Source organism: Cibotium barometz, chromosome 64 (genome assembly GCF_041138505.1).
Source record: "Cibotium barometz isolate CiBa-2024 chromosome 64, ASM4113850v1, whole genome shotgun sequence".
In the NCBI taxonomy this organism is placed as follows: Eukaryota; Viridiplantae; Streptophyta; class Polypodiopsida; order Cyatheales; family Cibotiaceae; genus Cibotium; species Cibotium barometz.
The window spans coordinates 14,155,189-14,178,698 of record NC_141109.1 but is presented as its reverse complement, the minus strand read 5'-3'; the positions used below and the strand labels follow the sequence as shown (position 1 = coordinate 14,178,698).

Here is a 23,510-nt window from a genome sequence, read left to right as displayed (position 1 = left end):
TTACGAGCTCGTCCATTGGAAAGATCGCACGACAATTGTGGTTCACTAGGTAATCTCTTGTTGGATGTGTTTCAAGGGGGGTTAGGGTGAGCCATAACCTCCTAAGTCTCTTTTTGGTTCCTCTCCTACGTGGTTCCCTACCTCAATGGCATCATGCATAATACTACCTTACATCTGCCATGGTTCTTAATGGAGCAAACCATAACTAGCCTTACTTTGTGATCAATCATGCATAATACTACCTTACATCTACCATGGTTCTTAATGGAGCGAACCATAACTAGCCTTACTTTGTGATCAATCATAATATCGATCAAAGCTTGATCCACATGTGATATATTTACACTCATTTTATACTTCAGAAGTAGAGTACTATTGTTTTTGGAAAGTGGTTAAGATACTTTGCGACCTTTGGTCCATCTTGCACATTCACAAACATTGAGAAGGTCCTTCACATATGTGATAGGAAGTCCCTGCCTTTTAATGTCCCCTCACCATGTGGACTTAATATTTTGAAGAGTATCATTTATCCCCAGATTACATGTTCCATCTCCCATTGTGTGACATTCTTGCACAATGCTTTCCCACTCTAGGTAGGAGATCTTCAATTTTGGCGGCGGTGAACTTAAGCAAAGATAATAAGAACCATCTTTATTTTTCTCTAGGCACAAGTTGTCTTTCATTTTCCTCCATCTCTTTAAATCAAGCATGCCTCTAGTGTCACACAACTTTAAAGCCTCCAAGGTTATTGAGCAGCTTTTTTGGATCCACACCTTCATCAAGTTGTAACTTTGTTGATCAAAAGAATAGAATGTGGGAGAAACATACTAATGTGGATTAAGTGGAGAGAAGATTCTTGTTTACTTAGCTATTCTAAGCTCGTAATGGCTACTTGAGGTTGATCTTCATCTCTTTTAGGGTCACTTGTTTCATAAGAGCTTGATTCATCACTTTCATGGTCGATTGTTTCATAGGTGCTCGAACCATCATCTCAATCAACCTCTGACCACACGAAGTGACTTATGTATTCGTTAAGGCACTCTATCCTTTCTATTAAAAAAAGCATCAAACAAGAGGAAGCATTAGTAGAGGTAATGAGAAAGCAAGGAAATAACATGAATAAAAAAGACCTTTCCAAAATGTAGCTAAGAATAAATCTACCTATATGATAAATAAGACCCTAATAGGAGTATGGGAATAGTGAAGGAGTACAGAATCCCTGATTACTAAGTGTTTACCCCTAGTTTGCTTTAAATCTAGGTACCTCCTGGTTCACTCTTAGATCACCCTTAGTTTACTTAATATGCAATGATTACCAGAAATTTCTTAGTTCACTCTTACCCATAGTTAAGTCATGTAGTTTACCCTAAGTTTACTATATCTCCTAATTCACTCTTAGTTTACTAATAGTTTAGTCATATAGTTTACCCTAAGTTTACTATAATACTTATCATGAGACCGAGTGTATACCTTAGTGTCTCTTGATTGTGTGAAACATAGGCATGTCCCAAACCTTTTATAAAGACCCTATGTTAGTTATAAACTTTAAGGCTCCTTCAAAAAATCTCCTCTTAAATCAATTATTCCCTTGCAATCTTCCTACAAGTTTGTGCAATACCTAGTTCACTTTTTTATCAGTTAGAGTTCATCTTAGTTCACCATTAGTTCAATTTATCCTTAGTTCACCCCTAGTTCACTTCAGATCCGATGGTGCTGATTCAAGGCCAATCGTGACACCTCTTTCTAGCCCCTAGTTCACTTCAGATCCGATGGTGCTGATTCAAGGCCAATCTTAGTTCACCCCTAGTTCACTTCATATCCGATGGTGCCAATTCAAGGCCAATCGCAACACCTCTTTCTAGCCATAGATTCTTGCTAACACATGGTGTGTCACATAGTCGTGAGGGTAATCAACTGCAGGAACTAGTGCATTAGATTTCAGAGAATTGCCGAGCTTCGTCTTGTAGTCGCAAGGCTTGTCCTTGCAAATAGGCTCTCGTGCGAGCCACGACGATGAAGCCTATGCAGTAGAAAAAGCGTTTGATGTGTTCCATGGCTATGAAGCTCCACCACAAAGACCAGTCCTCCGAGGGCGAGAAAGAAGCTGATGAGACAAGCCCCTCTAGGAGCCATTCTTCCATGACTACGTCAAGTTCCTGGCCACCGCCGACAACAACAAGGCTAAGTACGACACAATGGAGAGCATTGTGCAAAAAACCCCTCACGCGAGCTATGCAAAATTTAGAAACATTGATTTGGAGAGGGTACTGCACCACTTTCTAAAGATCTTGAGTGGTTCAAAAGCTAAGGCTATGAAATTCCCAAATGAGGGGGTCGAATGATTGGAGAGAAGGTTGTTCATAAGATCTTAGATGGAGCAAATCTAGAGTTCTATAATGATGATAAAGACCCAATGTTCTACTCCAACATGATGATGTCCATGCTTATGGTATGCTTACCTTATGGATTCTATGCCTCAATTGTGTGCCATGTTCTCAATGGATGCTTTCCAATGAAGCCTTGGATGAAGAGGCTATGCAATGCTCACATGGTTCAAGGATGATGGTTCCCTATGTTATGGTGAAGCAATGTATGCAATGCTCCAATGTATGTTTCCATGAAATCTTATGTCAAGATGTAGGCCATGTCTATGCCTATGTAAATGATGTTATGATGGTGGTACCATGATATGTCGGTGTCACAAATGGATGTTGATGCCATGTTGATAGTATTATGGATGTCAACAATGTTTATGTCAATGTATGATCAATCTTGGGATTGGGAAACCCTTGGTGAATATGTGCCCATATGTATGTGGATATGATGATGTTTTATGTCATGTCCTATGATGATGTCTATGTCATGCCAACCTTTGAGCTCAATGTGAGTGAGACAAGTTGAAAATGGGTAGTTATGCCGATGCATGTTCATGATGATGTAATCACCTCTAGCAACCGATGATGTAGGCTAAGTGATGTATGTACGTGTCTCCATTAAGAGGGGGAAAATGTCATGTCATGTCATGTATATGCATGTCACATGACCTTTTTGGGATGAGACCCATTTGGGCACCAAGGGGAGGTGTTGAAATATGGTGCCCGTCATGTCATGTATGGGGCACATGTATGTGGGAGAGTAAGGTAGATGGAGCTTAGAATTCCATGAAATTGGAATGGATGAAGGTAAAGGTTAGTAGAGGATGTGAATGGATGAATGTAAAAGGTGGTCAATGGTCAAAAAGTAGGCACATGGAAAGTGCAAGGGTACACAAGGCATGTGGGAATTTATGGACATATGGATGGCACAAGGGTGCATGTAACTTGTGATTTGGGAGCTCTATGAGATCTATATAAGCATGTACTTGGATGAAGTTAATGCAATGAGTTTATGTGATTGCCTTGAGTCTACTGCCTTGATTAGTAGTGTCCTTAATTGAGTGTTAATTATCATGCTCTTAGCTCACTCTTGTTTAATCCACCTTAAGCTTCACACACACACATGATGTCCTTGTTTATTAACACATGCAGATCTTGTTTTCATCAATGGAGATGTTGTTATTAGAAATGTGTCCAAGGATGACATCGTGTTTAACCTAGAATTGGTATTTGAGTGAGTTTAATGACATGCGGTAGAGTCTATAGCTCTCAAAGACTAGCCAAAGATGAGCAAGATGCTCATATTTAACTTTCACATCAAAGCAAATAGGCATTCCACTCAGAAGGGGAAAGAAGACATGAAAATATTTGTTTTTAGTTATGCGCTTACTTCTTATTCTACCTAATGCTACCTCTGACAATGTTAAAGGCCCACTCTTACGTCTGCCTATTCACGGCTCTCCTAATCACACTTCTCCCAAAGAAGCTTCAAGAGCTTCTAACTCCTCTTTAGTTTCCACATCAAAGTAGAGAGGCATTCCGATCAAAAGGGGAAAGAAGACATGGAAATGTTCAAACCACACGCAATGAGGGATGATGCCTTAACCAAGATGAGCCCAATATCTAGGGCCACTAGGCAAATAAAGAGTTTTAAACTCTACATGATCAACAAAACACTAGAACATTAGTGACTTGCTAGTTGAATAATAAGTAGGTGAGTCAGATAGTCATTGATGTATGAGCCTGAATATGCATCCACAAAGAGTATCCACTTGTACACAAGTTTAGATTGCTTTATAGCAACCTTCCTGGGGTGATTAGAGTCACATCTTCCAAACTAAATGAGATTCTTGACAGTAGAACACTTGGCTGATATAAAGGTAGACTATCTATCCACTCAGAATCCATATGTAGCTCATGCATGCTAATACTACCACCTTTCCCATTTCTCAACTTCCTCTGTTGGTGTGTTGCATGTCCCCAACATGTCCCCGGCGGTGGGATCGCCAAAAAGTGTCACCATCTAGTCAAACCCGGCACTTCAATGGTTCAAAACTGTGTCTTGTAATTGTGCTTTCTAGCTATGCCCAATGCAATGAGGAGCTGCCTGCGTAGCATCTGACCAGTTTGCAAGATCTATCATAGTCAGAATCTCGATGAAACTAAACTAAAATCTAGTCATCAGCATCTGGAGTGCTGATTGAAAAGATGCAAGGGAGAAGAGAGCTTGAGCTCTTGCAAGCACACACACACTCACAAAACCCTAAAAGAGAACACACAAGGTGTGAGGCTAAAAATATTCTTCTTCAACACAACACACCATATACAAAGATAAGAGTACACACATATGAAAAAGTACTCAACCAAATACATACTAGGGTTCTCTATAGTGTGAACCCAACTAAATGAGCTGGCGCTATAACTATGCCAGTCTCTAGAATGGCTATCACACAGCCTGTCATCCCACTGGCCGCATATCACCCATGATCTCACCAACCATGCTAGTGGTGTAAGTGTGGGGCTTATCCCCTAGGCGGGTCATCAGTGTCCACCGCCTCACTAAATGAGCTTGATATCTCAACACTAGGCGGGTCATCAGTGTCCACCGCCTCACTAGATGAGCTCGATATCTCAACACTCCCCCTCGAGCTCAACTCCATCTTATGTACACCAAGCAAAGCCCTGAATCTGCGGAGCTTCTCTGTACCCAATGCTTTGGTGAAGATGTCAGCTACCTGATCATGTGTGCTGACATAAACAAGGTCAACTTCTCCTGCTAAAACCTTCTCTCTCTCACAAAATGGTAGTGGACCTCTATATGCTTCGTGCGAGCATGAAAAACTGGGTTCCTGGTGGCCAACTGTATACTGCTAATGTTGTCACAGAAAGTGACAATGTGTCTATCCACATAGACCCAAATCTGCAAGTAGCTTTCTCAACCAAGCTACCTCACATGCTGCCATAGCAGCACCCATGTACTCGGCCTCTGTACTCGATAGAGCAACCATAGGCTGCTTCTTGTTGCTCCAAGTCACAGCAGCACTCCCCAAAGAAAACATGAAGCCACTAGTAGATCATCTCCTATCTGAGGTACTACCAGCCCAATCAGCATCTGTGTACCCATGTACACATATCTCTGTCCTAGTTTCATAAAATAGTCCACAATAATACAAAGTAGACCTTACATACCTTAGTATGCGTCTCAATGCATCCAAGTGTGGCTTCCGAGGAAGCTGCATAAACTCACTCACCAACCCATCAGCATAGCTCAAATCTGGCCTGGTGACCATCATGTAGATCAAGCTTCCTACTATGCGCCTATACATAGTAGGATCCTCCAAAATCTCTCCTGAATCTGCACTCAACTTGCCATTCTAATCCAATGGCACTGAGATAGGCTTACAGCCTGTCATACCATACTTGGACAACATGTCCAAGCCATATTGTCTCTGCAGTAATCCAATACCATGTGGTGACCTAATCACCTCAATGCCCAAGAAATATCTGAGCTCCCCTAGATCCTTCATCTCAAACTTCTGTCTAAGCAAGATCTTTATATCAAAGATCTCTGCATCATGGTCCTCCATAATGATCATGTCATCTACATAGATGACAACAAGCACAACCCCTCTATTACTGTGTCTCACATACAGCGAGAAATCTGCATTGGCTACATGAAAGCCAATAGTGACAAGATATTCAAAAATCTTGTCAGACCATGCTCTTGGTGCTTGTTTTAAGCCATACAAGGCTTTCTTTAACCTGTAAACATGCTCGGGGTGACTCACATCCTCATAACCAGGTGGCTGCAACATATACACCTCTTCCTGCAAATCCCCATGCAAGAATGCATTCTTGACATCCATTTGATGTAAAGACCATTGCTTTGACGTAGCCACTGCTATCACAACTCTCACTGTTGCCATCTTGGCAAGTGGGCTGAAAGTTTCCTCATAATCAATGCCATATGTTTGCGCATATCCTTTGGCTACCAATCTAGCCTTGTACCTACTTATGCTTCCATCACTGTTATGTTTTACTTTGTACACCCACTTGCATCCAATGGCTTTCTTGCCTTTAGGCAATTGCACTAAATCCTAAGTCTCGTTTCCATATAGTGCATCCATCTCCTCATCCATAGCTTTCTCCCAACACACATTTCCAACAGCCTCATCAATGCATGTGGGCTCTGCAACCTGCACAACTTTTGCCATGTATGCATAGTGATGTGCCACATAACCATCATAGGTAAACCTCTGCACATGATTCTTTACTCTCCTAGATCTTCGCAGCTTTGCATTCATGGCTTCCATAGCCTTCTTTACACCAGGTGTTCTCTTAGATGGTATCCCAAGCTCCTCATCAAGGCTCATCTCTGAGCCACGAGACTCTCCACATCAACATGAGAATGCCCTGCAGAAATGTCAAGTATACTAAGGGGCTCAACCACTTTCTCTTTGCCTTTATGTGATGTACTGATCACATTTGCAGGACTGGTATTATGATGCAGTCTGCCACTCCATGGTCTATCAACTGAACCACTAGACAAGGACTCTCCTGGTCCACTCAAAGACTGTGATTTCTGATCTGCATTCTGTGCAACCACATTTCCACTCATGTCAGCCCCAACAGCTTCTTTTTTAGCAGTATACCAGCTACTCATCTCATCAAAAACAACATTCCTGCTTACCTTCAACTCACATGTAGCAGGGTTATAACACCTGTATCCCTTTTGCTCAAGGGAATACCCAATAAACACACATTTTTCAGCTTTTGGATCCAGCTTAGTTCTCAGCTCATCTAGCACATGCACATATGCAATGCATCCAAAGACTTTCAGATGCACATATGCAATGCATTCAAAGACTTTCAGATGAGACAAATTAGGTTTTTGCCAGTAAACCTCTCCTCTGGAGTTACATCATGTATGGCTGCAATTGGAGTCCTGTTCATGATGTAAACTGCTGTAGAAACAGCCTCAGCCCAATAGCTATGGGGCATATTCTTCTCTTCCATCAATGCTTGCGCAATCTCAGCAATGTGCCTATTTTTTTGCTTAGCAACTCCATTTTGCTCTGCGGAGTGTATGTGCATGTAAACTGTCTCTGAATACCATTCTTATTCAAAAATTCAAAGAACTCATTGGAGAAGTACTCTCTCCCTCCATCTGACCTTAGGCACTTTAAATATTTCCCTGTTTACTTTTCAACCATAACTCTGAAATTCTGAAAATGAGTGAACACCACACTTTCCTTGTGTGGTCATCAATAAATGTCACATAATACCTGCAGCCTCCCATAGACATGGTCTTCGTAGGATCCCATACATCTGAATGCACAACATCTAGTGCATTTCTACTCACATTTCTGTTACATGGAAATACATGCTTTGTTTGCTTTCCAAATTGGCATGCTTCACATATTTTCTACATACCTTCAACTTTAAACTTTGGCAGCCCTGTCACAATTCCTTTAGTCTGCATAGACTTCATTCTCTGCACATTCACATGTCCAATTCTTTTATGCCAAATGTCTGTGTCTGCAACAATTCCTGAACCATTTACAAACATTGTAGCACTCACTTCAGGTATGTTTACATTCAATGTAAACATTCTTCCCACTCTGTTGCCTTTTGCAACCAACTTGCACTTGTCTTTAAAGTCTTCAACATAAAAGTCATTAGGGTTAAACCGAACCTACAAACCTTGCTCAATCATCTGGCCAACTGAAACCAGATTCTTTGTTATGTTCGGAACATGAAGTACATCTGCAAGGTACTTCACTTTGCCATCCTACATAGACAATGGCACATCTCCAACATGGGCAATTGGATGAGCAGTGCTCGAGCAGTGTCATCCCCTGTTTCCACAAAACTTGGTCTTTCAAGGTTTTTCATCTCCTTGAACCACTCCCCATGACTTGTCATGTGGTTTGAAGCACCTGAATCAATGTACCATACATCATCTTTATGTGCTGCTTCAACATTTTCAGACATGGCATTAACGACATGCTGCATAACAAACAACCTTTCATTATCCTCATTATTTTTGCTCAAGGATGCATAGTTGTTTTGCTCTGCAATTTTCCATTTTGCATGTCAGCTTGCTTCTTATAACAATCTGCCTGCACATGTCCAGGCTTACCACAATAAAAGCATCCATGTGTATCATTATACTGCCTTTGCCAATTTCCACGACCTCTTTGACTCCCCCTGCCTCTGAATTGGCCTCTTCCACCTACGTGTTGTTGCTGCTGCTGTGAATTGTTGTTGTTGTTGCTGCTGCTGGCCATAATCCTGATTACCTGTTCTACCTCCTTGGCCGCGTCCACGGCCTCCTCTACCTCGTCCTCTTCCTGAACTTGTGTAGAAGGCATGTTACTCTGAATCGTTTTTGTTTTGTGAAGGATGTTGGTCTTCACCCAAGATCTTCTCTTCTATAATCAACATAGACACCAAATCTGTGAAATTGGGAATGTTTTCCCGAGTCTGAATAGACATCTTGAACGCCTTGTATTGTGGCCCGAGACCACGTAGACAGACTTCCACCTTATCATCTCATCATCTACTGAAACTCCAATAGATGCAAGGGATTCCACAATACCCTTTATCTTCAATGCATAGTCATGTACAGACATACTCTTTTTCTCCACAGTATGAAGTTCATTCTTCAACTGTATCTTTTGTGCCTTGGTATTCATTTCATAGAGTTTTACCAAGGTGTCCCACGCCTCCTTGGGGGACTTGGCATCCTGTATGTGCCCAATCATGGTGTCCTATATATTGATAGAGAGCCAATACATAACTTTTCTGGCTCCTTGGTTCCAATCTTTGAACTCTTTCACATTTGCATCAGTCGGATTGATCTCCGGTATCGCCGGTGCCTCTTCATGCTTACCTTCTATATAGTCCCAATAACCCTTTCCCATCAGGAAATTTGTCAGTCTGAACCTCTAAGCATGGAAGTTGTTCTTATCAAGCTTCTCAACAACAATCTGGTTTATGCCATCATTTGACATCTTGCCAGACACACAAATTTACCAGAAACAGCACTCTGGTTTGTCCTACACAAACTGCTGTATTTTCTGCAAAACAGCGATACTGTAGTACACTCAAATGACACAAGACCTCAATGTGCATACATACACCCAATGGCAACTGTTCACCTCCTTGCAGCACACACAATGTCTGCACAACCAATCTGTCTTCCTGCAGTTCTTAAAACAGAGTTCTGCAGAGAATCAGACTTACCCGTCGCAATGCTCGAAATCGCCTGCTTTCTAAAAAACGGCAGTGTAACGCGCCCGAAACGCATTTTCGGCCCAAAAAAATAGGTTCGATTTGACAATATAGTTGCCCTATAGCTTTACTCCCGTGAAGAAGGCTCCTCAATCAGAGATCGTTTGCTGGTGCCTCCCATAGAGCTACCGACTAGGGTGTAGTCGCCAACACAAATAGGGAAGAGTAGATGAAGCTCTTACCCTCGTACCGCTTTCCTGTGCTTCTCTTGCTTGCAGCTCAGCCCTTAGCATGAACTAGGATCTGATACCATGAAAAGATGCAGGGGAGAAGAGAGCTTGAGCTCTTGCAAGCACACACACACACAAAACCCTAAAAGAGAACACACAAGGTAAGAGGCTGAAAATCTTCTTCTTCTTCACTCAACACTCCACACACCATATACAAAGATAAGAGTACACACATATGAAAAAGTAAACCAAATACATACTAGGGTTCTCTATAGTGTGAACCCAACTAAATAAGCTAGCACTATAACTATACCAGTCTCTAGAATGGCTGTCACACAGCCTGTCATCCCACTGGCCGCATATCACCCATGATATCACCAACCATGCCAGTGGTGTAAGTGTGGGGCCTATCCCCCAGCAGGCGGGTCATCAGTGTCCACCGCCTCACTAGATGAGCTCGATATCTCAACACTGACAAGATAAGAGATGGAAGCAGGAATAACTGGCACACTATGGTTCATGACAATTGCAAAAAGAAGAGAGTTCATAAGCATGTATATTCCAAATAATAGCTAAGTGGCTTAGTACAATGAACAACACAGGAACCTCTTCACTTATCAACACATGAGAAAACTAGACAACCTCCATTATATTCATCCATTAGCAACAAGGAGCCAATACAATGCCATGCTATGACATCTAGACTCAAGACTCTCTCATGATCCCCTCTCTCTTTTTCCTTCTTCTTTATATCTATTACTTGTTGTCCAAAGAAAAGTTATAAGAAATATTACAAAGGAAAAGTTGTTATTCCAATAACACTCTTTATCTCATGATGGAATATTGTGGTATTTTTGGCTATTAGAGTTGAGCTTGCTAGTCTCTCATCAGTGGTAGTGAACCCTTAGGAGTGGTTCACTCACCAATAACAGGTGTATAGTCCTTGATCAAAGTGATGGACATCACTATGGTATATCCAATACTCTAAGCCATGGGCTTTATGGGTTGGACATATAAGAGAGAGTGTCACGTATTGCTTGTTCAGTTATTTACTACCTCATGTGCTATGAGTGATGTAGAGCTATGGCATGCCTAGTCTAATCACTTGCAATTTGGTAGTTTGTTATGCCTTAAAAGGAAAGAGATGGTGTCATAGTTGCTCAGAGTTGCCAAAGCTTGAGACCCCTATCAAACATATACGTGAGGGATGCATTTTGAGGAAGACGCAACAACGAGCATCATTTTCAAATGAATTAGTAAGGGCTATCCAAAAATTATAACTTATACATAGTGATGTACAAAAATTATAACTTCTACATACTGATGTATGTGGTCCTATGAGGACACCATTGATCGAGGGAATATTTTATGACCTTTATTAATGACTACTTGAGGCACATATAGGTATATCCGTTGAGATGCAAAGTTAGAGGTTTTTACATGCTTTAGACACTTCATTTCTATGAGTGAAAATATGTCTGCATGTCAAGTTAGCAGCCTTTGTACAGATCAAGGGGGGGAGTATATGTTAAAGGATTTTCATGTAAAGTTGGCACCCTTTGTATAGATCAAGGGGGATGAGTATATGTTAAAGGATTTTCATGTAAAGTTGGCACCCTTTTTATAGATCAAGGAGGGGAGTATCTCGAGGGGGTTCACTTGAAAATATGCAAGTCTACTATCTGCAACCATTAGGAGGGTTTTTTAAACCAAGATTTTGAGAAAATTTTATAGAAATCTACTTACATAGTTGGATTTTAAATGGCATTTTGAAAAAAAAACCATAATTTTATTAAAAAAAGGGATCATTCAATTAAGTCAAAATTCACAGAAAAGGGTATTTTTTAATACCCTTTGAATGCACGTATGTAGGTCTTCCTAAAAGTACACCCCTAAGGGAAGTATATGTTAAAGGATTTTCGTGTTAAAGGAGTTTCATGTATATATGGCTAAAAGAGGCATAAAAACATCAATGCACAATGCCTTACACACCTTAGCAAAATAGTGTGATGGTGGTTGAGAGGAATAAAAAATCTCTCATGGAGATGGCACATTACATGGTTAAAGGCTAGGATTTACCTCGTGTTTTTTAATTAGAGATAATTATGTGTGCCACTTATTTGCTAAACAGATGCCTCACCAAGGCATTGTAGACAATTACCCCTTATTACGAAGCTTGGAATGGGATGAAGCCCTTTCCGGCTCATTTACATGTTTTTGGTTTTCCCTCTTATATGTTTGTGCTTGAGCAAGAACACAATAAGCTGGATGATAAGCTGGTAAAATGTATTTTTATGGGATACAACTAAGAAGGCAAAGGGTATAGACTCTACCATCTAGCCCCACAAGGTAGATTTTGGTGAGACGTTGTATTTATTCAGTTTCAATCCATGCGTTTATCTAAAAAATATCAAAATGTATGCTCACAAGATATCTTTAATACACTCCTACTGTTGTACAATGTTCGGCAACCATATGTGGAGCAAATGAATGCTCAATAAGGTGATGCAAAACATCCGATAATATCAGCGACTGAACATCAACTTGAATTTTAGCCTATAGATCAGCCTATTGATGAGGCAATTGTGGATAATGTAGTGAATGAGAAAAGGTTAGCCATAGTGTATGTTAAAATGGCTGCTGTAGACATTACAAGATAGAAAATTAGCTACTCATTTACCTAGCTAGACACGTGCAGGTTCTCATCATGCATCTTATTCTTTTGTCTCATTGCCAGTATATGTAATGAAGAGGAACATATTTCCTTTGAGAAACCACATGAATAGATGCATGCCATGCAAGATGAGTAAGACTCAATCCTAGAAAATGACACTTGGTATTTAGCAAATCTTCCTTATGTGGTAAAAAGGCCATTAGTACAAAGTGGGTTTATAAGCTTAAGCATAAAGATGAAGGTGTGATCGTTGAAGGGTTATGCTCTAGAGAATCCCAAGCCTAAATTGAGGAGGAATCAAAAATGGTCCAAGAATCAGATATGGGTGAGCCTATGGATAGGGTGTTTGTCATTTATTATGACAACATGAGAAACATACATAGTTGGTGAGTAACCCAGTGTATCATGTTAGGACAAAGCACATTGAGATACATTATCACTTTATAAGGGAGAAGGTTCTAGGAGGTGATGGGGATTTGGTGTATGTTAGCACAAAGGATCAAGCAACTAACATCTTCACAAAGACATTGTGTACAAAGAAGCTCTGTAGGTTCAAGAGTTGAGTTTGAGTGGGAGTGTTAAGATATCGAGCTCAACTACTGCAGATATGGGTGATACTCCAGGATGACATCTTTGGACTTATGCCATTGGTGTGGTTGGCGAGATTATGGATGATATGTCACCAGTGGTTTATAAGCTGTGTGATAGCCAATTTAGTATACTAGAGTTATGGTATAGTTATAGTGCCAACTCCTATAGTCGGGTTCACACTATGGAATAACCTTTATATAATATGGTAGTAGAAAAAATAAGAGTATATAAGAAAATTCACTCTAGTTTGTCTGTTTGCTAAGCTCACCCTCTCCCCTGCATTCTTCAGTTTTCTTATACATATATGCCTATCAACTACATTTAAGATCCTAATGGATTGAGTACGCTCAAGACTTTTTATTGTCATTTTCTTTGCTGTAGATTCCTTCTCTTCTCAGACTGGCCCACTAATCTAGCCAAGAGATTTTGATAGTTGGGAACTTAACTCTTAGTTTTATGTTCAATTTCATATTTTTCAATTCATTCCACAGATCGTACTTGAAATATCTTCATTGCTGATTTTGATAGTTGGGAACTTAACTCTTAGTTTTATGTTCAATTTCATATTTTTTCAATTCATTCCACAGATCGTACTATGTTGTCCTGATTTTTTTGCACCTTGACTAGATTTTTATGTAGCAACTTCTAAGCTTTCTAGGGTGTCTTCTCCCTTTCTTAGTGATGCTGCTATTGGTTTGCTGAAAATTTTGAGGTGTGATGTATATCCTCCATGTTCATCTAGCTATCCTCATACTACTTCAGCACTGCTGACAACTTGGTTGGCTATCTTCAACTACTTTGGCCTTCCCTTTCTCTTTCCTGGTAGAAACCTCACTCTAGGTATGCTTAGCTCATCTTGACTGACTTGGTTGGTTAACTTTGGCTGCCTTGGTCTTTCCTTTATTCCCTTTATTCTTGCTAGTAGTCTCACTCTGGGTCTACTCATCATCATTTCTCTTATCGGCTTTTCCAGTCGTATCTTGGGCTTCTTGCACCATCCTTGTGGCCTCAACCCTTACTCTTGCTTGTGCTTTCCATGAGACGGCTTTACTTTTCATATCTGTCAATTTTTTTGGAAGAACTAGCAGTTTTGCCTTTATGGCCTTGGCATTGTCATTGCCTCTGGCTTTTCTTCTTCCAATCGTACCACATTTACACATGGTTGGCTAGTTCTCCGAATTCTTCCAGAACTGACCTATAATTCCTGCTGATGCCACAAAGGAAAATCTAGCAATTGTTTTTTGGTGCCTTGTAACTTTGCAATAGTAGTAGACATCACCATCCATTCCTCCTCTGTTGTAATATTGTCTTTGCTGTGATTATCCTTGTCAATTTCCACTTGATTCACTACAAGGGCTTTGTTCCATCCATTGTAAAATAGGTTTGTGTTGAGTGATTTCAATCCGGATAGATCTGACACATCGGCGCTCAGAGGTGCACTCTTCCTTGAGGTGTGCCCTTTCTATGTGCCATCGTCTGTGCAGTACACTCCCTCTTAGAAGCTGGACCCATTTGGACTTTTGGCACTCTTATTGGTATGACTTCTTTAAGGTCCCTCATCTTTCGAAGTGGCCTATTGCTCTGCACTCATCATACCCTTCTTACCCTTCTTTGCTAAGACTTCTTAGTTCGTGAACTTCTCTTTTGAGTCATTTGTATCTAATTCCTCTAGCTCACCGTCGAATTGATCCTGAACTATTGCTTTCTTCTTCTTTTTAGACTTTGTTTTCTTCTACAAGTTCTTGTCAACTCTCTTGGCTCTTCTGCTAGCTCATCACATCCGTGACCTCCACATTTACGATGGTGACTGACTACTGTGAGAGCTTCAAATTCAATCCCTTTATGAACCATTTGCACATTTAGAGGGTCTGTTGGTTTCATCCAGTCTCTTTCTTTTAGGGATTTAAATTTTGTTATCTAATAAGTCTCAACACCCATATGTTCTTGCTTCTTTAGCTCCCTTGTGGTCCTCACTTCACTTGGCCTTGATGTCCTAGGTTCCAGGCCTGCATTGGATGGGAAAACTCCCCCCTTGCTCAATAATATAATGTAATATAGAAAATACATAATAATATAATATAAATATATAAATAATAAATAAAAATATATATAATAAGAAATTAAAAATATATATATAGTAAATGTATAATAATAATATAATATAGTAACGATATACAAATCAATATACATATAGTAAATATATAATAATGTTATAATAATAATATTATATATAAACACATTCACACACACGTACACACGTGTGTGGAGGGTGTGTGTGTGTGTGTGTGTGTGAGAGAGAGAGAGAGAGAGAGAGAGAGAGAGAGAGAGAGAGAGAGAGAGAGAAGTTTCTATGTGTGTGAGAGCGTGTGTATGCAAGATGGGTGCGAGAAGAGATAGAGAGAGAGAGAGTGCATGTGCATGTGTATGTGTGTGAGAGAGGGGCACGTTTGTGCACGTGACAGAGACATATATAGAATGGATGTGAGATAGAGACACACAAATATGCATCTATGTGAGAGAGTCGCACATAGACACATGCACACATATATACGTGCACACAAATACACACATGTATACAAACACACACATATACGCACACACACTCTACATACGCTTGTACACACATACACATGCATAAATGCATAAATGCATACACACACACACTTGCATACACACACTTATGTGTGTGCAAATATGCATACCAGAAAAAACTTCATGCCGCAACAACGCGCATGTCACCTACTTGTAAGGATGAATGGTAAGACCAAGGGAGGCTGAAAATTGAAGAGAAGACCTAAACTCTACTCAAGAAATTGAAAATTGAAGAGAATAACTAAACTCTACTCACAAGAAGTCTCCCCGACAACCCAATTTTCATGAGAGAAAAGGCCTAATGGCGGGGGTCAACACAATAAGACGAGCGTCCATTGATTAGGATAAATCTGGCAATGCTTAGAAGCCCAATACGCAAGATCACCAGTCAAACGGTGCAGGATAATCTAAGAAAACAATAGAGGAAGGTTGATGCTCATTGGTTAGCGTTGACGTTGAGTTGGGGAGGCTGAAGACCTTGGCCACAGGTATCTGCCGGACTGTGTGAACTAGAGGGCGCACGTGGAGGACTTCAATAGGCGTCGGTCTTGCACGGGTGTGCTTGGAAAAAAAACCATCCTTTAATGTATTTTGCACAGGTTAAAAACCAATTAAATTTTCTCGTCTTTATAAAAACTTAAAAATTCATAAGGTTTTAGTTTTAAAAACTGGTTAATAATGAGATTTTGAATAGGGAAAACCAATTGTATTCCAACTTGTTTTTTTTCTCACTGGCTGGGAAAAAGGTTTTTCTGTAGCACATTATTATCACAATATTATTATCACAATCTGAACCGGCTCACTCTTTGGCTCTAAAGTTATTATTATTATTAGTAAAGCCTTACAATTTTATAGCTTCCACTACAGTTTCACAGTTCTGCAGGGTTTGTGGGCGACAACCAATTGCAGGTATCACGACGCCCATTTCAAGCTTTAGTTATTGTGTGTGTGTCTGTGTGTGTGTGTGTGTGTGTGTGGTGGACCGTGGTGGTGGGAAGGCTTGCTGATCAGTTGGGATGCCATAGCAGTAACCCTAATCAGGGTGAATAAAGGTAGGGTATTGCGCGCAGTTGTCAGTGAGAGGGGCTTAGTCAGGGTTAATACAAAAAAGGGATCTTTTTTGTAACCCTAATTAAGGTTCATGTAATCCCACTGCTGCAAAACAATGAGGCCTAAGGGATTGTTCTCAAAGCTGAGCTTTGAAACCATGCTGAATGCCTTACAGAACAGTAAGGGCGAGCAGGCTTTGGAAGATACATTCAGCAATCTCACTGGAAAACTGAAACCATCTGATATTGCTGAAGTGTTGAAGCACCTGAAGAATGTTCAGCTTGCCCTGTGGCTCTTCAGGTGGGCAGGTAAGCAAAAGGAATACAAACATGATACTGCTGTCTACAACGTTCTTCTTGGGATCTTGGGTTCTGCAAGAAAGTTTGATACCGCATGGGAGATTATAGAGCAAATGCACTTAGATAGATGCAAATTGAATGACTGGACATTTACCACTCTCATAAAGAGCTACAGCCTTGCTGGCATGACGGGGCGATCCACTGAGGTTCTGAATGTGATGAGGAGGTATGGTCATGACTGCAGTATTGCCGTCTATGGATGCCTTGTGAATGTGTTGATGAAAGATGGCTTGATAGAGAAAGCTGAGCATGTGTATGAGTGCATGCTGAAGGATGGCCTAGAACCCAACAATCACGTATTTAGTGTCATGTTGTATGGGTATGGTAAGATGGGCAACATAGCACGTGTTTACGAGATCTATGCTGACATGGTATTAGCAGCTTGCGACCCAGACAGGGTCACACAAAACTCTCTCATAGATGGCTTATGCAAGGGTGGTATGGTGGACGAAGCACACAAGATTTTCAACAAAGTCTTGAAAGGAGGCTCAGTAGAGACATACAACATGTTGCTAAATGGATTTTGCTTGGCAGGTAAGATGGGAACATCCGTTGAGCTCCTGAAGGAAATGAGGCAGAAAGACAAATCTCCTGATATTATCTCATACAACACAATCATCAATGGGTTTAGTACAACTGGCAAAATGGATGATGCACTGTTATTCTTTGATGAAATGCAAGGTAACAAAGTCATGCCGGACAGACGAACATACAATACATTGATAGATGGTTTATGTAGAACAGGGAAGCTTAATGATGCCGTCCGCTTGTTTGATCAGATGATAAAGGCTGGTTGCTCACGTGACACGTATACATACACAGTTTTGATCCATGGGCTTTGTAAATCTGGCAAGGCTGATGTGGCCAACAGATATTTTGAGGAAATGCAAGCAAAAGGTTTTGAGGTAGATGCTGTCCTTTACACCCTTCTGATCCAGAGCCTGTTAAAAATGGGACAGATAGACAGTGCAAGCAAAGTTTTCATGGACATGGTGAAGGCGAACTGTCAACCAGATGTGGTTACGTATACCGTACTCATTCACGGGCTATGCAAAGCAATGAAAGTAAACATGGCCGAGAAAATCTTCAGGGCCATGTTGGAGAGAGGTCTAACCCCACATGCTGCCACTTATAACAGTTTGATTGATGGGTATTGTAAGAGTAGCCAGTTAGGTAAGGCTTACAAGCTTTTTCAAGAGCTTGTGGCAGCTGGGGTGCCCACGAATAGGGGCTTGTACAACATTTTTATTTCGTGTTTTTGTAAAGCCGGTCACCTGGCAGAGGCTAAGAGTGTGGTTGAGAGCATGGTAAAACAAGGGCTTACCCCAAACGCCCTAACTTTCACTGGTATAATATCCAGTCTCTGCAAATTAAATAGAGTAGATGAGGCATATGGCCATTTCAAGAAAATGGCTGACCTCGGTGCCACCCCCGACTCTGTAACATATAATACACTTATCACAGGGTTTTTAAAGGCTGGCAGAGATGGAGAAGCCAACATGCTTTTGAAAAATATGAAGTCATTAGGGTTTGTTCTTGATCCTCACCTTGAACAAATGGTCGAGGGCTCTGTTTTTCGAAGAGTACCCCATGTCTGGAATCCACATGTTGAAAAACATTCTAAACTTTCCTTAGCAGGGTAGAATGGCACTTGCAAGGTCCTGCTTTTCTAGCGATTACTGGGGAATTGCATTCAAAGCAGTTATATGGCGTCTAAAATCTACTGGCTTACATGAATTGGTTGAGCGAAATATCCTGTTCAAGGGTTCCATATCTTGTGCACGAATGTGTGTAGCTTTGGGAGTCACCACCCAGTGGGCTTAGCTTGTCCTCAAATCCTGCCGCTGTAACTTTTTCTGGTGCGGCTTTCTGTGCTGGAGACTACCTCTGATTTGATGGTATGTGGGGACTGTAGTATGGCTTCTTGCATACTTTGCATATATGCGGCTCTTGATTTTTTCATGTTTCCGACCATGTCTTGATGTGGACCATGTGATGAGACTCTGAGCTGTGCAATGAATATTACATAAGCATCCCTATGTATTGTGGCATTTGGTTGAAACCTTCTGTCACTGTGAGGATTCAGTCTCCTTATGAACTGGTGTTGGAGGGAAGCGTGTCCTCCAAAATGTATATTTGCTGTATGTGATCTCTGATGACTCTAGCTACCTCTTGTTGTGCAGTGCATGTAATAACTGGCAATTCATCTAGGGAGCATCAGCATGAGTACATGCATCCGGTGATAATTGTGCGTATCAGCAATCATCCACCTTGTGGAGGGGTGGGCTGCAAACACATGCACGCATGTGGTTTGCTCCAAATGGTTCATGAGAGTATCAAGACTAGTAGTCTCTGAACCCAGCTGCCCTCCAAGGCTTGGAGATCAATTACCCAAGATTACTTGCCTGAAATGGCTGCTGATTGAACCAAACAGTCCAGGTAGAAGAAGATGGTTGTTTTCCATGACTACTAGAATTAGGGGAGCCTGGCATGCTGCCTTGATAAAGAGGTCTGCAAGGATAGTAGCCTTCAGCCATGTGTAAAGAGCTTAGATTGCATCTTATGGGTGTTTTTGCATATGCACAGCCTATATGTGAAAAGATACCGCTATAAAAACTCATCTTTGTCGGGGGATGCTGCCCAGGTGACATTGCAGTTAAATCATGTTCTGGAAGATTTTAGTTGAGAGATGCACCTTGATGACCTGGTTGTACTCCAAAATAGTCAGATTCAAGTTGATTGTATTGGAAGGGTACACTTGGCATGCATTTGGAGAGGAGCCATGTAGTAGTCCCATGGGATGGGATGCCTAGAAGTGGATTCCTTGAAGATTAGGTGTGTCTAATCTGTTTATTGTGGAGTTTGACCAACTCTGAACATAACATAGGTATACTTGTCTCTTGCTTCTTGTACTTTGACCATTGCCATTTTCTCCTATGTGTTCCTTTGTGACATAAATTAAGGCTCCTTCTAGGTTCAGTGTATTTGTGAAATCTTTGAACTAGCTTTTTTATTTTTAAATTCAGCCTGAGCTTTGGGGTCCTCACCACTTAATGCATTCTCAACATTATTGACAATGATTTTCAACCTTTAAGTATGTTTTCACATCAGCCAGTGGTTGTAATAACCTTACACCAAATGCCATCAATTTGTTTCTTCTTTTTTCTATGAAAGCAGCAATAATGGTTATGCTGACCAGGGTTGCCTCCACTTTCTAGATAACATGTCTTTCCCTTTTCTTCACCATGCCTTTCCGTTTTGTTTCAGATATCTTAGCCACTTCTGCTTGCCTAGCTTGTTCTTTTAAACAGTTAAGCTTTTGCCTCAAGCTTGAGTTTTGAGGCATGTGTTGTGTTGCACTTGTCATGTTCATTTGTGTGTGTGTGTGTGTGTGAGAGAGAGAGAGAGAGAGAGAGAGAGAGAGAGAGATTAACATCTAAAGGGTCTATAAGATCAAAAGTGTTGCAATACATCCCATGAAGCAAGTGTATCATGGAATAAAGATCAGTTAAAAAGAAACAAAACATTCATGGGTATGACAATTTCACAATACAGTATCCATGTAGCTATAGGAAAGGAGGATTTAGAATTTCAAGTACATGTCCTCAATGTATCTTATAGGGATGTGTCTCCCTTGCAGTTGTGACCTCTCATACATAATCTCCACATCTAGAGTCCACTCATGTGCTTGGGGCTTGGTTTTGGATGTCCTAATATTAGTGGCTTATTTGTCCCGTAAGGTATGGTCTTAAGTAGTGCTAGTCTTACTCGCCTTGATGATTCTAAGAGAGAGAGAGAGAGAGAGAGAGAGAGAGAGAGAGAGAGAGAGAGAGAGAAACCCATTTTTCTAGAGCCAATCAAGCATCTGTCTGTCATCCATGTGCATATAGAGCAATTTGCAAAAAATAAGCTAAAATGAATGTTTTATAGCATGATTTTCATTTATAGTTTGTCCAAAACCTTGTGTAAAAAAGCTCCATGTAATATGTGATACTTCTCTCTCCAAGCCTTAGGAACAAGCTCATTGAATTCTTTTTTGAAAAGAGTTTTGCTTCTTTGTTGGTGATAGTGCTTTTTATCATGGACAACATGAGTATATACCAAACATTTCTTTGGTTTTTAAAAAAAGAGACTTTGTTCTAGATGTGTCCTAGTTATAGTTCATTTGTTGAAAGTATATTTCATCCTTGAGCCTAGATCTCATTCCATCTAATATGTCCTCCATGGCAAACCAACGCATTAGGGAATATTTTCTTTCCACATTTATTTCTTTACATTTGGAATGGCTTGGCCTCGTGATTGAATGCTACATGATTCATCAAGTTGCATTTTCATCAGCTTTTGATCTTTATGTAAGAAAAGAGCATGGTTCTTGAAATTGTAGTTAAACATACATCTAATCTCCTCTTAAGTGTCAATTTACTTTGACTTTTTCTTATTCCTCAACTTCTATGTAATGCCAAGCTAATGTAGTGGGATTCACACTGTAACAACCTTTATATGTTATGGTAGTAGAGAAGAGAAGAGAAGAGAATAGAAGATAATTCAACCATCCATCTCTCTTGTGTGCTTGTTCACTTCATATGTGTCTGTGTCATCTGCACCCTATGATCAAATGGATTTTCGTTTCGATGAATAAATTGGGCCATTACATGCCCCATCCTTCCACAATGGTTACATTTGATATTGGATTTGTTAAAGAATGTAGTTTCCCTACTGCTTGTTGAGCTTTGTTGTATATCTTTTAGTTTATTATCTTCTTCAAACAAAGAGGATTTAACACTTTCAAGAGTAAGATTTGGAAGATTAGTAAGAGTTGTTACCACTGAAGAAAACTCTTGAGGCATGCTCTTGATTAAGACCGCAATTGCATCTTTCTCATCCACGGGTGCCTTGATACCTGCAAGCTGCATCATAATGCTCTTCATCTTATCTACATGCTCCATAAATGAGTCTTTGAACTCCATATCAAGACCATAGAACTACATTTTCAAATTTATTTTTGATTTTTTTAAACCCTGGATCCAAATACTTTCTCTAGCTCATCCCAGGCATCTTTGGCATGTTCCTTGTTTTGCTGATATGATGAATGATGTTATCCCCAAAACTTAACCCAATGATGACCATAGCTTTTCTATCCTTTTTTATCAATGCTTTGACTTTAGTATCACTTCCTTCCTCAATCTCATCTCCATTTACTACCCCCCAAAGCTCTTTTTGCATGAGTAGATACACGACTTTTGTTTGCTGTACATGAAATCCTTCATCGTTGAATTTATCCACCAAGATTTGAGTGGCCATGGCTCAATGAGGAAGGTCTTACCAAGATTTTAACTGTGTCTCAATAGTGTCTAATTCTCTTACAATTATTTGAACAAATTTAGCTCAGATTTGGGTGCTAAACAAGATTGAGATCACTAATCACTCACTAATCTCAAGGAGAAAATAGGTAACTTTGAGTGATCAATTGAGATATTACTACTCCCTTTAAGCTAAATGGTTTTGAGAGAGTGGAATAGAAATGAATAAAGAGGAAGTTAAGCTACTGAGACTTAGGATTAACAATGTTTTAAGCTACTGAGACTTAGGAGGATTAAAATGTTTTAATCACAAATTAGTGAGCTTAACAAAGCCTTAATGATAAGAGAGGTGCAAGTGTGGATCTCCATTTTTACGTCACCATTCGTGAATTCGACACCACCAGCGTGTTCAGCCTACTCGAAAACCCCTCAGTGGATTATATCCAATTTCATGTGAGCTCTCCAATTTTGCATTTTCCCCCCAAAAAAAGGAAGCATCGATTGCTGTAGGTCGATTTGCATGCGATTCAACTCATTTCCACCTAATTCCTCCTAGCCATATGTTCACCGCCGTGAGGTGCTCCACACCCTCATAAGACAGTTTGCCGAATGGCAAAGAGGTTAAGCAATGGCAACCTCTCCACCAACTAGTTTTTTAGCCACAAACGTTTATGGATAAGATGAGCTAATTACTCACTAATAGAGATTTAATCTTGCTAATTATGATGTTGTGGAACGGTAATGAGATGAAAGGGATGGCATTGGCTCTGATACCGTGTTTACTAGAAGTGGATTTGAAGAGGGTATGAGTGCATCAACATAGGAAATGAGAGCTATGGTGGATGGAAGATGGAAGAAGACATAATTAGAGCATAGTGTTGACACTAATGAAGATAATCAAGATATGAATTAGGACTAATCACATACTCACGTTTTTGCACTATGAGAATGAGTTTGTTACATTCATTTATAGATCTCATAGATCTCTCATTCACATGTTCCATACATCCTTGTGCCATCCATGTGTTCATAAATGCCCATATGCCTTGTCCACCCTTGCACTTTCCATGTGCCTACTTTTTGACCATTGAATCCCTTTTTCA

At 40.3% G+C, this 23,510-nt stretch overlaps 1 protein-coding gene across 1 annotated transcript; it reads left to right on the top strand.

Annotated features, from left to right (window-relative positions):
• The first annotated feature begins 16,547 nt into the window (after nt 1-16,547).
• Nucleotides 16,548-19,270, top strand: LOC147603351 (uncharacterized). Its single transcript, XM_086796783.1, has one exon. The coding sequence runs from the start codon at nt 16,864-16,866 to the stop codon at nt 18,748-18,750; it is 1,887 nt and encodes a 628-aa protein (XP_086652909.1). The 5' UTR covers nt 16,548-16,863; the 3' UTR covers nt 18,751-19,270.
• Nucleotides 19,271-23,510: the final 4,240 nt, after the last annotated feature.